The 14,784-nt window shown below is 44.8% G+C and overlaps 2 protein-coding genes across 2 annotated transcripts in view; one reads left to right on the forward strand and one right to left on the reverse strand.

Moving 5' to 3' along the window:
- The first annotated feature begins 214 nt into the window (after nt 1-214).
- JOSD1 (Josephin domain containing 1) lies at nt 215-12,026 on the forward strand. Its single transcript, XM_005883191.2, has 4 exons — nt 215-672; nt 10,031-10,159; nt 10,272-10,466; nt 11,076-12,026. Exons 1-4 carry the CDS (start codon nt 488-490, stop codon nt 11,173-11,175), a joined length of 609 nt encoding a protein of 202 aa, XP_005883253.1. The 5' UTR covers nt 215-487; the 3' UTR covers nt 11,176-12,026.
- Nucleotides 12,027-13,162: 1,136 nt separating this feature from the next.
- The window catches only part of TOMM22 (translocase of outer mitochondrial membrane 22 homolog (yeast)), a 3,123-nt gene continuing 1,501 nt past the window's right edge, over nt 13,163-14,784 (reverse strand). Inside the window, 4 exon segments of the mRNA XM_005883192.2 lie at nt 13,163-13,809; nt 13,811-13,827; nt 14,021-14,138; nt 14,579-14,697. Coding sequence (XP_005883254.1) covers nt 13,755-13,809; nt 13,811-13,827; nt 14,021-14,138; nt 14,579-14,697 — 309 coding nt within the window. The 3' untranslated portion in view covers nt 13,163-13,754.

The following is a 14,784-nucleotide window of genomic DNA, read 5'->3' on the forward strand; positions in this document are numbered from 1 at the left end:
TGCTCGGATTTTGCGTTTTATACTCCACCGGGGCCTTGCCTCCCGAGCCAGTGGCGTTGTGGTCCGGAAGAAATGGAAGAAAAGGAGCGATGTGACCGGTTCCGCCCCGTCTTCCTGCGTTGAGGCCCGGTTGGCTCGTACAAAGGAAAACACAGCAAGAAAACCGTGGGGGTTTTTCCCGAGGGGGGCGGGTGGGGAGGGTGGGGGAAGGGAACAAGGTCTTAGGTTTTTCTATGTTGTTTTTTTTTTTAATTCTGCACTTTGACATTAGTGGTGAAAAACACTAATTCAAAAGTTATTTTTCTATCGAGAAGAGGTGGATTGTTTTTCCTGTTGATTCCAGTCCTTTCTCCCCGTGACAAAGCATAAATCATGGGCACCGGAAACTAAGGTGGACCTCAGGAATCCGAACAGACTCCGAAGCTCGCCCTCTTCCTCGGGAGGGGAGGGGTGTTTTCAGCCCCCTCCGGAGCCCGAGACGGAAACCATGAGCTGCGTGCCATGGAGGGGAGACAAGGCCAAGTCGGAGTCCCCGGAGCCGCCCCAGGCCGCGCCCCCCCGGATCTACCACGAGAAGCAGCGCCGGGAGCTCTGCGCCCTGCACGCCCTCAACAACGTCTTCCAGGACGGCGGCGCGTTCAACCGGGAGACGCTGCAGGAGATTTTCCAGAGGTAGGGGACCCCCGCTGCTCGGTTCCTGGAGACTTTTTGCTATTTCCGTGGGTGGAGCGATGTCTCCATGCCTTACACCTTCCAACCAAAAGTATCGTCGGCGAGATACCGTTAAACAGGGATGAGTGAGGGACACAGAATTGGAAAGATAACCACTGCTTTTTATTGCACACTGACGGGCCAGGCACGGTGCCGAGAGCATCCGCAATGCCGTGGGACACATGCTGTTATTTCCACATCGTAGATGAAGGCAGGGCTCAGAGAAGCGCGGTGATTTGCCCAGGGAACAAACGCAACCAGAGATGGAGCCAGGTGTGAGTTCAGGTGTGTGCCGGCGCTGTTGACCGCTGTGCTATCTAATGCCTCTCGAGTCCTGCCCCTCAGGACTTTACAGCCTAGAAGGGGCCAAGATGAGTACTGCTCAGTCACCTGTCATCGGAGAGGGGATGTTGTGGGTTCTCTGGAAAGGTGTCTATGAACTAGGAGGTCAGTTCGATTCCTGGTCAGGGCACATGCCTGGGTTGTGGGCTCCATCCCCAGTGGGGGGCGTGCAGGAGGCAACCCGTGAATGATTTTCTCTCATCATTGATGTTTCTATCTCTCGCTCCCTCTTCCTCTCTGAAATCAATAAATATTTTTTTAAAAAGGAAAGAAAGGTGTATACACGGTGCTCAGCCTTTCTTTGAGACCGTGTGCTAGCCTTCGTGCTTTTCACATATTGTTTTGTGCTGCCCTCCTCACAGTGGTCTCCTGTTTCTATTTTACTGATGGAGAAACAGGCAGAAAGGTCAGGTAATTTGTCCAAATAGCTTCTAAGCAGCAAAGCTGTGATGTGAAGCTGACTCTTGATCCCCTCCCTTTTTTACTTCATTCTAGATACCCTTTCTTATTGATGCTATCTGACAGGTTGACAGAAGTTCTGCTTTTCTCTCTGCTGTGATGTTCTGAAATTCTTTTATCAAAGGGTTTGAGAATTCTTTCCTGCAGAAGGAATTCTCTTCAGGAAACGAGGCCCTGGCGGGTGAGATAATACATCTCAGATCACCAGGTCATGTCAGCACGTCTGCAGCCCGCAGCAGTGAGCCTGTCTGATTCCTCCAGCCAGGAAGTGTTAAGGCCTACTCAGCTCAGTGCAGATAAAGCGGAAGAATTCTTTAAGCAGTGCATATTGGCAGTTTCAGAAGACCCTTTTCTCCCTTCACTCAGAGATAAAATTATTGTGCCATAAGGGCCTGTATTACAACTGGAAACAATCTATTTTGGGGTGAAAGTCCATAGGTGTAGACTTTTTTTTTTTTTGTATAGCAAAGGTGGAGATTTATTGAAGAACAAGTACAGACTCCCCCATGGGGAGAGGGAAAGAGTCCCACAGAGTGGACTCCCACCTAGGGAGGGGAAAGGGTCCCCACATAGGTGTAGACTTTTTACCCTGAAAGAACCATAGACCTCTCTTAAAGGAATGTTAATCCCAGGGTGTTGACAAAATTATAATGAAAGTAAATTGTTTTCCTCTGCCAATAATAACCATAGTTATGCCTTAGCGGTGCAAATGTGTCATTTGCGTTATGGCCATTACCTGGCAAATAGAATGACCTCTCTTCAGGAATCGGGCCCTGGCAAGTGAGATAATTTGTCTCAGATCATCAAGTCATGATACTGAAAAGAGTAGAAAGGAGGCCAATCCATTACACTGCTTCCTTTCACCAGCCATTCATATTTCTTTATTCATATTTTTTAATTGGATATTTGCGAATTATTTTCTAACCTAAATCTAGGGAGAAGGAAAGGACTCACAGTGAGTAGTTGAATGTGCTTTGTACAGTACTTGGTAATATGTAGCAATCTGTTTGTTATCCTCACCATTGATTTTTTTTTTTTTAGAGAGTGGAAGGGAGGGAGTGAGACAGAGAGAATGAGAACCATCAATGTGAGAAAGATACATCGATTAGCTGCCTCCCACAGGCACCCCAATCAGGGCTGGTGGTCCAGCATGCAACTGAGGTACATACCCTTGAGTGGAATCGAACCTGGGACCCTTCAGTCCTCCGGCAGAGGCTCTATCCACTGAGCCAAACCGGCTAGGGCAATATGTAGCAATCTTGCAACAACCTTATTATATTGATCCAAGGATTCAGTTTAAGCAATCTGCCCAGTTTCACTCACTAGTAAATTTCAACTGTCAAGATTCTATGTGTTCATTCAAAAGTTTTTCACTTCTATAAATTTGGCCCCGATCTGAAATGATGACAATCACTAACACAGGTGAACGCTCACTCTGTGCAAAGCACTGTTTTCTTGTGTTAAGTCATTCCTCACATTGATTTTAAAAGATAGATTCTGTTATTTCCCATTTTTTCAGATGAGAAAATCATGGCACAGAGCTATTAATGGCAACATTTGGACCCAAGCTTTGTAACTGCTGGGCCTCCTAACTGCTCTGCTGCTCCCTGAGTATTGGAAAGGAATGTCAGAACAATTATATCATCAGTAGCTGTTCACTCTGCTAGTAAGTTGGGTCTGAGTCTGAAGATGTGGACTTTGATTATAAACTGTAAATAATAGTGGGGCTCTTTTAGCTGTGTTTTCCCTGAATGAAAGAATGCTAAATACTTGCTAAACATTAACATGGAACCAGAGTTCTTTCCTGGCTTTAAAGGAATAGAACTTGCTTTTAGCAAATTGTACTACACTCCCCACTTCCCTAGCAGCACAATGTAAAGATCCACCTTAAAGTAATAGCAACTCTGTACACAAAGAGAACATACTCTGTCCCCACTCCAAGAATTCTATATAGACTATTTTGTATGGAAAGATTCTGTGTGGATGAATAGAAACAAACAAACAAACAAAAACATGAAAGGGATTCGAGGAAAAAGCAAAGGAGAAGAGGTGAGAGAGAAAAAATTGAATTTTTTAAATAAACATTTACTGGCTGCCTGCAGTGTGCCAGGCACTGCTGGGCACTGTAGAGAAAACAAGTTGAAAAGAATTCAGCCGCTGAGAGGTACATCTCGGAGATACACATTGGCCAGGCCTTCAGAACAGACGCAAATTAGAAGCATGGAATTTAGACAATCTAAAAGAAAAGATGACCTATTTGGGTCCTAACAGAAAGAACAGTAAAGTTGACAGGTTTTACTAGATAATTTTAAATTCCCAGATCTAAAGTTCTTTGCTTTTTTGAAGATGTGACTAATGAATAGTAGAAATGAGAAAAAATTTCATTAATGCCATTTGTTGAGAAGGAAGTTCTTCCTAGCAGTTGAATTTTAGCCAGATAAAGGAGAAATACAAAAGCAGGGTGGAGTTTCAGTACAGTTGTGCCTATGAAATGACTCATGTTTGGAATAAAAATGAATAGGAACTTAGAAAGAACTAAGCTAATGACTTGGTAGCAACATGGGGACGAGGAAGAGAGGAGTCAGAGGTGTGTGGCAGGCTGGGCCCAAGATTTGGAGATAGTGGTAGTCTACAGTGATAGCAAAAAGAGGCACAAAAAGGGTCACTTTTCAACATGTGAAATTAGAGAAAAGATAGAAATAGTATTCATGTGGAAATTTGATCTCATACATTTTATCATGTATGTCTATGCTTTGAAAAGAAAGGACTTAGAAGTTAAATGATAAGGCAGCAGCTTTGCAAGGTTATTTTGAAAATCCTCAGGTCTCAAACATTTTCACTAGATTCATCTCAATTTTTCAATGATCAAATGTTCTTGCAGCTAAGTATGTGTTTCCCTCTCAAAATAGCTGCTAAAATCTAAATAGATGAAAATTAGCTTGGTACTAGGGAAAAAATCTAATGCAACCTGGAAAGAACAAAGATTGTAGATATTGATGAGCAACCAGCATTCCCTACCATAGAGGGGAAGTCCTCCTGCCTTCCTATTAAATGGTCCCTGAGCCATTTAATAGGAAGGAGCCACATATAAAGGTTTGGTGGTTGTGCCCTGGCTGCTGTGGCTCGGTTGGTTAGAGTTTTGTCTCATACACCAAAGGTGGGGGTGCATGCGGGAGGCAATTGATGTTTCTCTCTCTCTCTCCCTCCCTTTCTCTAGGACCAGTTTTTAAAAAAGTAAAAGTATGGTGGTTGTAAATTGAGAAAAGATGTTAAGTGTTAACCCCTAGAATTTTGAATTATCTCATCCAAGGGCCAAACATCATCACCATCACCGTCATAGCCAACATCTACTACAGAGTACTTCTGTGATCTGTACTTTACACTTAATAATTTAAAGACATCAGGAAGTCATATTTTCTAATGTCACATCTCTTAAGACTGATAAAAAGGAAAATAATAATTATGGGAGAAAAGGAATATGAATGAATGTCTCCACAGCTACTTTTCTTTAAAATCTGAACTCATCAGTATAGCCAGACGTAGTGACAACCACGAGAGGATCTGGAACTTATCTGAGGTGTGAGACCTGGACTAGAGCCTGTCTTCTCACTTGTAGATCACTTCAAATCTAACAACCTCTTGGCTGTGACAACAGTGAGAAACCTGCTTTGTGGCCCAGAATTTCTAATGAAATTAAAGAGAGTCAGTCCTGAACAAGAATTTACCAGGGAGTCTCAGGAAAACAATCGATTGAAACAGAACAGGATCTTATGGAATTCAGTGGGGCCAGTGTATCGAAATATCCAGGAGGCTGTTCAGTGTAGCCTTAGTTCTGCTCAGAGTTAGGAAGTTGAATCCTACCTCTGCCCCTCACTAGCTGTAGATGACTGAGCAAATCACTGTAACCTCTTTGTACGTAGTTTCCTTATTTACACTATGGGATTAATCTCTATCTCAAGATTGTTGGAAGGATTAAGTGATAAAGCTTATAAAAGTAGCTAACACAACTATTAACAAAAGCAAGTGCTAGTGTTGTAGGTAAACTGGGTAGGCCCCACTTGTTCAAATAACCACTCTGGGAACGAGATGGAAGCCATCCTCAGCATTTCCTGTATTGATCAGTTTGACCAGCACATGTTTACTCAATTGCCAGTGCCTAGCTGTGAGGGATACAGAGTAGAAGAGCCATTTCCTTCAGGAATTTTCTATTTGTTTGCACATGTATGGAAAAAACTGCATTCTTCAGTGGTCCTCTAAGATAGGAATCATTCCCATTTTTACAGATAAGCTAATAGGCATGGAGATTAAATCTCACAATTAGCATGGATGCTGCATGGAAGTTCCTCCCAATCTCCCTCCTTTTTCTATTACAAAGGAGCCAGGAAAGATTCCATGGAGGAGATAGGATGCGAGGATGAGCCTAAAGGATTTGACTTGGAACAGAAAGGATAAAAGAGGAGAGGCCAGAAATAACATTTGTGTGGTCAAACATGTCCTCAAGACTCAAGGTGAATACTAGCACATTAGGGGTTCAAGAAAACTTGCAGGAAACCTGTTTTCTTGTTTCATTCAGCCATTGTATCGAATGTTTTCTGTGGTCCGCTGGGAACACACTTGGGAAAGCTCAGCTCTAAGGTTTGAGCCTGGTAGGGACTTAGGTGGTGAAAAAGGAGGAAGACTCGGCAGTTTCTTTGTTGAAGTCTCCCTGCATCCACTGGCTAGAGACTACACTGAAAGGATGAGAAGCTATTGAAAAACTGGTGAGAGGAAAGGAACTGGATCTCTCTTGAGCTGGGCTTTTTTTCATATGCTTTTGCATTTAATCCAAGTGCCCAAGAACCCACCTAGAGCCTTTGTCCTATTAAGCTACATTTCAAGCCCAGGCCCCAGGGGCTCAGCTGGCCTTTCCTCTTATCAACCTACCGCCACCACCACTCTGTTCTTGGGTCCTTGCTATAAGACAGGCACAACTGCCCAGTTGGTGTGGCTCAGGGTTAAGCATCAACCTTTGGACCAGGAGGTCATGGTTCGATTCCTAGTCGGGGCACGTGTCCAGGTTGCAGGTTCAATCCCCAGTGTGAGGCATGCAGGAGGCAGCCAGTCGATGATTGTCATCATTGATATTTCTATCTATCTCTCCTTGCCCTTCCTCTCTCTGAAATTAATAAAGACATATTTTTTAAAAAAACAGGCACACGTTGGATTCCAACAAATCTGAGTTTGAATCCTCGTTCAAACTTGAAAGATAAGTGATCAGGGATTAGTCATTCAAACTTGAGTTTTTTAAACCTATAAAATGTAAATAATTCATAGCCTTATGGGCTTATTGTGAGGATTAAATTAGATACATATGAAAGCATGTCATGGGCTTGGCACAGAAGTTTCCCATAAATGGTAGTTATTACAGAGAAAACAAATTTTGGTTGCAGAGTGGAATGTAATATCTTCAGGTACCCTTTTGCTAGTTCTGGAGACAAGCACATAAGCTCTTTTCATTTTAAGGGTCCACTGCTATTTTCAGGGAAAGAGATAACAAAATAAATACAGAGAACATTTCAACAACACTCCTTAAGCACTCTTTGAGCCCAGGTGATGTAACATTCACAAGATAGAGAAGGCCACTGCGCCCCCTGCTGTCATTGTAGTGTGGGAAAACAGACAATCAGAAGACAGGTCCAGTAATAACAAGGGCTGTAATTAAAGCAGGTATATACAATAGGAAGTGACTGGGAGAAACCTAAGGTTGGACTGTCAGAAAAGGCATCTAAGGCAATAATACTTGAGACTCAAATAACGAGCAGACCAAGTGACGATCTAGGGCAGTGGTTCTCAACCTTCCTAGTGCCGCGACCCTTTAATACAGTTCCTCATGTTGTGGTGACCCCCAACCATAAAATTACTTTCGTTGCTACTTCATAACTAATTTTGCTACTGTTATGAATCGTAATGTAAATATCTGTTATTCAGGATGTATTTTCATTGTTACAAATTGAACATAATTAAAGCATAGTGATTAATCACAAAAACAATATGTAATTATATATGTGTTTTCCGATGGTCTTAGGCGACCCCTGTGAAAGGGTCGTTCGATACCCAAAGTGGTCACGACCCACAAGTTGAGAACCGCTGATCTAGGGGAAGAGTATTCCAGATAGTGGCAGCCATTGAGTACAAAGGCCCTCAGTGAGAAAGCTTGTGTGCTCAAGTAGCAGAGGTCTGTGTGGTAAGAGGTGCGATGAGGTCAGCAGGACCCCAGGGCCTTGCAGGCCAGAGGAAGTAGTGTAGGTTGTATTTAAGTGTTTGGGGAGCCATTAGAGGGTTTAAGCAGTGGCAGGAATATGTTTTATGTTGAAAAAATGATCTGGTATGTTTGCTGTATATAGAGAAGTTTTTACTTTTTTTAAAAATTTAAATTATTTATTGTTTAAAGTATTACATATGTCTCCTTTTCCCCCCCATTGCCCTCTTCCCAGCCGTCCCCACCCCCCAGCACATGCCCTCCCCCTCCTACTGGCTGTGTCCATGGGTTTTACTTATATGCATGCATACAAGTTCTTTGGTTGATCTCTTACCCTCCCCCGTCCCCTACCTTCTCTGAGGTTAGATCAGCGGTTCTCAACCGGTGGGTTGCGACCCCTTTGGGGGTCGAGCGACCCTTTCACAGGGGTCACCTAAGACCATCGGAAAACACATATATAATTACATATTGTTTTTGTGATTAATCACTATGCTTTAATTATGTTCAATTTGTAACAATGAAAATACATCCTGAATAATAGATATTTACATTATGATTCATAACAGTAGCAAAATTAGTTATGAAGTAGCAACAAAAATAATTTTATGGTTGGGGGTCACCACAACATGAGGAACTGTATTAAAGGGTCGCGGCATTAGGAAGGTTGAGAACCACTGCGTTAGATGATCTGTTCGATGCTTCTATGTCTGATTCTATTTTTGTTCATCAAGTTTTTTACTTTTTATAAGATTGTTTAAGTTTTTAGAATTGGCTTAAAGTCTCCATCCTCTTTTGGAGATGGCATTTAGCAGCTCCTATCTGTGCTTTTTGTTGTTGTTAATCCTCACCTGAGGATATTTTTCCCCTTGATTTTTAGAGAGTGGAAGGGAGGAAGGGGAGTGGGGGAGAAGGAGAAGGAGAAACATCAGTGTGAGAGACACATTGTTTGGTTGCTTCCAGCACTCGCCCTGATAGCCCCAGGATCGAACCTGCAAACCGGGTATATGCCCTTGACCAGGAATCGAACCCAAGACTCTTCGGGCCAACGCTGTAAGCACTGAGCACCACTGACCAGGGTGACAGCTCCACATTTATTCCACACTTCCCTTCCTCCACACGTGCTGCCCTTTCCTTCAAGATGGCCTTTCCTCGGGTCCTGGCCTGACAAGCCTATGAAACAAAGTAATAGGACTGGAAATGCCTTCAGAACTGACCTTGCCTTGAGGGGAAGGAGTGGCTAAGAGGCCTGGCCAGAAATGTCTTTCAGCTGGGTGAGCAAACCAGACTGCAGTTTTGTTTGGCACAAAAATTTCTTTCAATTGATTCTTTGTGTTTTAATTTTTAAAAATCCTTAAGTATTTTACACATACACATGTATATTTGGAATGCTTTACATGGGTCATGCATTGCAGTTTCATTTAGGCCTTACTACATTTTATTGCTTTATACATGGCCCAAATTCATACATTTATGTTACCTGCCTGGGCTCCTGTAGGCCTTTGAGTATTAAATGATTAATGATTATCAAGTGTGTAAGCTTTAAATGGAAAGCACTTAAATATAAAAAAAAAACAAGAATAAAAAATACTACCCATGCAAATGAAAATATCAAATACTATTTTCCAGTGGCTTGAAATTCCTAGCTTCTTGGACCTCTCCCTGCCTCACTTAGAATCATAAGGTCTCAGATTTGAAAGACCTGGAGGTTACTGGCAGAGAAATCAGCAAGGAAAAGGCGGCAGACATGGGTAGGCTGGGGATAAACGAGACGCCTTCATGGAACACTCTTTGTGTCCATTGACACACTTTCTAAATGACAGGCAAAGAGGCTCCATCACTGCTGAATTATTATTATTACTATTATATTTTTGTTGATTCCAGAGAGGGGGAGAGAGAAAGAGAGTTAAAAACATTAGTGATGAGAGAGAATCATTGATCGGCTGCCTCCTGTACGCCCTCCACTAGGTATGGAGCCCAGCAACCCGGGCATGTGTCCTGACCGGAAATCAAACGGTGACCTCCTGGTTTATAGGTTGACACTCAACCACTGAGCCACACCAGCCAGTCGTGAATTATTATTTTACATTAAAAAAGAAGTAATCCTTGGACAGTAAGAGCCCAGACTGCAGAATACTTGGTTGGAAGCTTGGTTAGTTTACTTGAATGGGGTAAACAAACCTCTGGGGGACAGTGGCCTAAAGTGCTCTCTGTCTCTGGTAGTGCAGGCTCAGGAGGCGTTAAGCAGATCAACAAGTCTCAGTTCTCCTTTCACATCTGTAGGTTGTCTCCAAACACCATGGTGACCCCCCACAAGAAGAGCATGCTGGGAAATGGGAACTACGATGTGAACGTCATTATGGCAGCACTTCAGACCAAAGGCTATGAAGCTGTTTGGTGGGACAAGCGCAGGTAATCTGAACCAGGCTTGACTTGATGAGAACTGGCACGCAGGGGATGTGTGGGGAGGTAGATGGCCAGTTGTGTGACAGCCAGGGAACATGACACCGTTCCTCTTCTGCAGGGATGTCAGTGCCATTGCTCTCACTAATGTCATGGGCTTCATCATGAATCTGCCCTCCAGCCTGAGCTGGGGTCCACTGAAGTTACCTCTCAAAAGGCAGCACTGGATCTGTGTTCGAGAGGTGGGCGGTGCCTACTACAACCTTGACTCCAAGCTGAAGATGCCCGAATGGATTGGAGGCGAGAGCGAGCTCAGGTGCCTGTGGTGGCTGTTGTGCTGGGTGGGCTCCTATAAGCTCATCTTCCATCATTTGGCAAAGGAATTGAAATTCCTAACTCCTTGGACCTCTCCCTGCCTCACTTAGAATCATAAGGTCTCAGATTTGAAAGACCTGAATCTTTGATAGCCCATGAAGCTCCAGCTCCTGGGATATTGATCTTCCGGTCTGGCAGGACTGGCCTTGTAATTATATCTACACTTGGCTGTGACAGTATAGCTGCCAGTTCAGAGGAAGGAAGACATTCAGGGCAGAGAGGACTAAACTTCCCAAAGAAGAAACCCCCACCCCCACCCCCCCAAATTAGAAGTCTTTTGCTTTAGACTTAGAGTACTTTCGGCTGGCTCTGTTTGTCACAGAGCTAGCTACTTTAAGCAATAGGAGAAATTCATATTGGAAATCTTAACTAGACAGATTGAGGGGAAACCAAAAGTGGAACCACCAAGAGCAGATCACCATGGGAGTGTTTTTTAGGATTGCCAAGGGTATAAATTGATGAGGTTACTGGTGAACATATGGCCCCCAAGACTGGAATTTGCCATTTTAACAGCATCTCATTCTCTTTCATGTATTTTTTCCCCCAATAGGAAATTTCTAAAACATCATTTGCGAGGAAAGAACTGTGAACTCCTGCTGGTGGTACCAGAAGAGGTGGAGGCCCATCAGAGTTGGAGGGCTGATATGTAACAGTTCTGCCAAGCTTCCCTCACCTCGACCCCTAAATCCTCCATGATGTGCTGTGCCCTATACATTGGGTCTGCCCTTGCCACTTCCCCAGACATCTCATCGGGTTTTTCCCTCAGATTTGACAGTGTGCAATAGGCCAGAGGTGTGAAATGTTACAAGAACCAACCAACGTTACTCATTCCTGGGAAAGGAAGGTAGGAACTCTGTGCTTAGGGCAAGCAATGAAAGACCCTCGTTTTGTTTGAAGAGACAAGGAAAAAGGTGGGGGGGTGTCCCCTAGCTTATTTTTCCCTTTCCTCTGAGGACTTGACAGAGGCTCTGCTGGAGTTCACTGCTGCTCTGACTTACCTGGAGATGCTGCCTCCATTTCCCCTTTCCTGGCAACTAGTGGGTCTGAAGACACAGGACATGCAAAGCTCCTGTGACTGGTTTGAAGGACCCAGAGCAAAGGCTTCTCAGGAACCATCTCGAAAACCCCAGCAGCACTACATCATGCCATCTGCAACCCTCAATGCCATCCCTTATCCTATTTTTAAGGATGGTTTATGGCTATTCTTGTTTTATAATGAAAAGTTCTCTACTATTTCAGAGTGGCTGAATCCTGTAGCATTCTAGCATGACAGAGTGAGCTAGATACCTAAGAAGACATGGCCGAAACCAGGCGGGCATGGGCAACCTGTCTGCCTCATCCAGCAGGGTCCCTGCCATTTCATTAAGTTAGGAGGCTCTGGGGCACAAGATGAGCAAAAGGGCAGTTTTTCCTGTTGGCCCACTCTGACCAAGTCAGGAAAAAGTGAGCCTGCCTTCGACATCAAATTCCACTAGTTTAAAACAGTTGGGTGAGGAAAGTATTGTGAAGAGAACAGCTAGAATCGAAGTCCTAGGCTGGGAGTCACTATGTCTCCAAAGTGGTTGTATTGCCTCAAGGCAGACGGGCAGGCAGGGATGGCCCGTCCAGGCCTTTCAGATCAATGGTCTTGGCAGGCCTGAGAGCTGCTCCACTAGCCAGACTTCTCTCCAGCAGCAAAGCCAGCCTGGGGCTTGCATGTCAAACCTGAGCAAGTGAAACAGGATGAAGCTGAGGCTCTCTCCTCCCCACTGTGACTGGAGTGCATGTTTACACCAGCACTTTTTCTGCACATTTATCTTCAATCCAACAAGGCCGTTTTTTATGCTGAGTAACAGAGGCCACCAAGCGGCTACTGCGTTACACTGTCTGAGCAACTGACTGCAATCTCTTGCACCATTTTCTACATCAGACATGCTTGGCTCCACAGACAGCTCTTTATCCCTGCACAATGACATTCCAACCACCACCAGCCAGAAGTTCCAGCCAGCCTTGCTGATTGTCATAAGCAGGAGCTTGGGTCCATTGGCACTGTCAGTGACAGATAGTAAGCCATTTCCTCAGAAGAGGAGGAAACTCTCCAGTGTGCTCGGGCCTGTGCAAGTGGCACTTCAAAGGAGTCCCCATGTACTTGGAGTCCATGAGCCAATGGGATATGCAAAGACGCTTAAACATTTCAGGGCTGGTTTCTCTGTTCATATCCAATTCTGGTGCTTGGGAACAGGGACCCATGCTGATGCCTAAGGGCAAAAAGCCCTATTTCCTTTAAGGAAGGGAGCAGGCCTGACCCTGATGCCCTTAAGGGGTGACCCTAGGCTTTTTGTTTTTCTTGCTTTTATCTTCCCCTACCCCTGTTTTTGTTGGCCTTGTGCTGGGTTTGTTTACAGAAGATGTATTTTGTTTAACCAAATATTAAAAGTGGAAAACTCCATACATAAATCTGTCTGCCTAAATTCTGTAATTATGTACATAAAGAGGGGGAAAAGGGTAAATGTGTGATGCTGCTTTAGAAGGAATTCACTAAAATCACAAGTCATCTTTTAGAGATATGTTATGCTTTCGGGCAGTTCGTGTCTTTGTCCTTCTAAAATGGTCTAAGTTTTGAGGTGCATATCCAGAAACACATGCTTGACACTTGGCTGGAATCATTTTAAATATTTAATTACAAAAGTGAGCACTGACTTTTTTTTCTTTTAGACACACAGGTCTAATGGCCAAAATGCACATAGGACGTGAGCTCCTGCTCTGCCCTCCACAGTACCCATCCTGTGGTTAAAACTGCTGCTGGCCCTCCCTCGTTTCCAACATACAAATTCACAGTGGCTGCTTTTACACTCCAGCTGTAATGCATTTTGTATTTCATATAGTGCATGTCAAAACAAAACCGTCGTTAATGGTCAGGGGTACATCCTTTCCAGTGGCATCAGTTCCTACTCCACAAGCAGACACTGAGGAGACCTTCTGGTGAGGAGGGATTTAGTGAGGGGATGGCCGGAGTTGGAGTGACCATCTGCATGGATGCACTGTGGTGTCAGAGTGAGGAGAGAAGCCAGCCAGGAAAGCTTGGAGGGCACAGCTGCAAGTTGGGAGTCTCCATGAGACAACGAACGGGACATTTTCCCAACCAGGTTTATTTTTTGTGCCAAAAAGAATAAGAAAAAAATCAGCAGTTCAAACAGTATTGAATTTTCAACTTTTCCCACCAAGACAGGTCAGATAGAGCAGTAACAATCTAGATCTTTCCAGGAAGTGAAGGTAGAGCCCCTGGCATTCCTCCTGACAGCCCTGTTAGGCCCTAGGAGTATCTGGAACAGAAAGGAAAGATGTAAGGCGCTGTGCAGACCTGGGGATCTCATTTTTCCTCCTGTTTAATGGGGGCAGACAAGGTCTACAAAAGCAATGGTGGCCGCACAATCAAGAACCTAAAACACATGGGCCAGATCCCAAGCTCTACCCGCACATTAAGTGCTGGTCTACTCAGGTGTTGTCTGAGCTCACCTGCCGCTGCTGCAGTTGCTGCTGTTGCTCCATTTGCAACTTCTCAGTCTCAAAGACAACAGGAAGAACCAGGATCATGAAGGAAGTTGTCCCGATCCACAAGGCTGCCCTGGAAAACCTACGAAGGGATTGTGAGCAGGATGGGAGGCAAAGCCAGACAGCTGCACCAAGAAGGAACCAAATTCCTCACGCCACCGATGCAATGTTTTTGATAAACATACTCTACCCAACTCTTGCACCATACTCCTACCAGAAACAGGAGGAGTTCTGGGAGCTGTGTAGCTAGTGACAGCAATTTTAACGTTCTCCTGAGTTCTTACAAAGATACCGATACGTTCATTATCTCACACAATCTGAAACGAGCCTAACAACGATCCTACCCAACAAGAATCCCCACTTACAGGGAAATTGAGACTAAGGCTAAGGGAACAGACGTTCAAGGTCACTCCACGATCTAGGTGGCAGGCGGGCTTCCAACCCAGGTATGATCCTTCCAACGCCCGCGTTCCCTCACGGCACCCCAGGCACCCCCCCGGTGTCTTTGCCCTTGTCCCTTACCTGTACATTTTTTGAGCCACAAAGAGGGAGAGATCAAAAGTGGCTCCGGCCGCGGACCGGATCCTCTCCGGAAACATCTCCGTCAGACCCCAGAGTCTCTCCGACAGGGTCTCGTCTGGCTGTGGTGGAGGAGGCCGGGGTCTTGGCCGAAGCAGCGGAAAGACCCCCGCGCGCCGGGGCACGCCGACCGTCCCCGGAGCCAGAGC

The sequence above is a fragment of the Myotis brandtii genome, unplaced genomic scaffold, assembly GCF_000412655.1.
Source record: "Myotis brandtii unplaced genomic scaffold, ASM41265v1 scaffold78, whole genome shotgun sequence".
Lineage (NCBI taxonomy): Eukaryota > Metazoa > Chordata > Mammalia > Chiroptera > Vespertilionidae > Myotis > Myotis brandtii.

Bases quoted from the DNA above. Each gene is read 5' to 3' on its own strand.
- JOSD1 (XM_005883191.2), top strand. From the start codon at position 488: ATGAGCTGCGTGCCATGGAGGGGAGACAAGGCCAAGTCGGAGTCCCCG. The intron at 673-10,030 runs GTAGGGGACCCC...TCACATCTGTAG, and splicing joins CTGCAGGAGATTTTCCAGAG to GTTGTCTCCAAACACCATGG. The intron at 10,467-11,075 runs GTGCCTGTGGTG...TTCCCCCAATAG, and splicing joins GGAGGCGAGAGCGAGCTCAG to GAAATTTCTAAAACATCATT.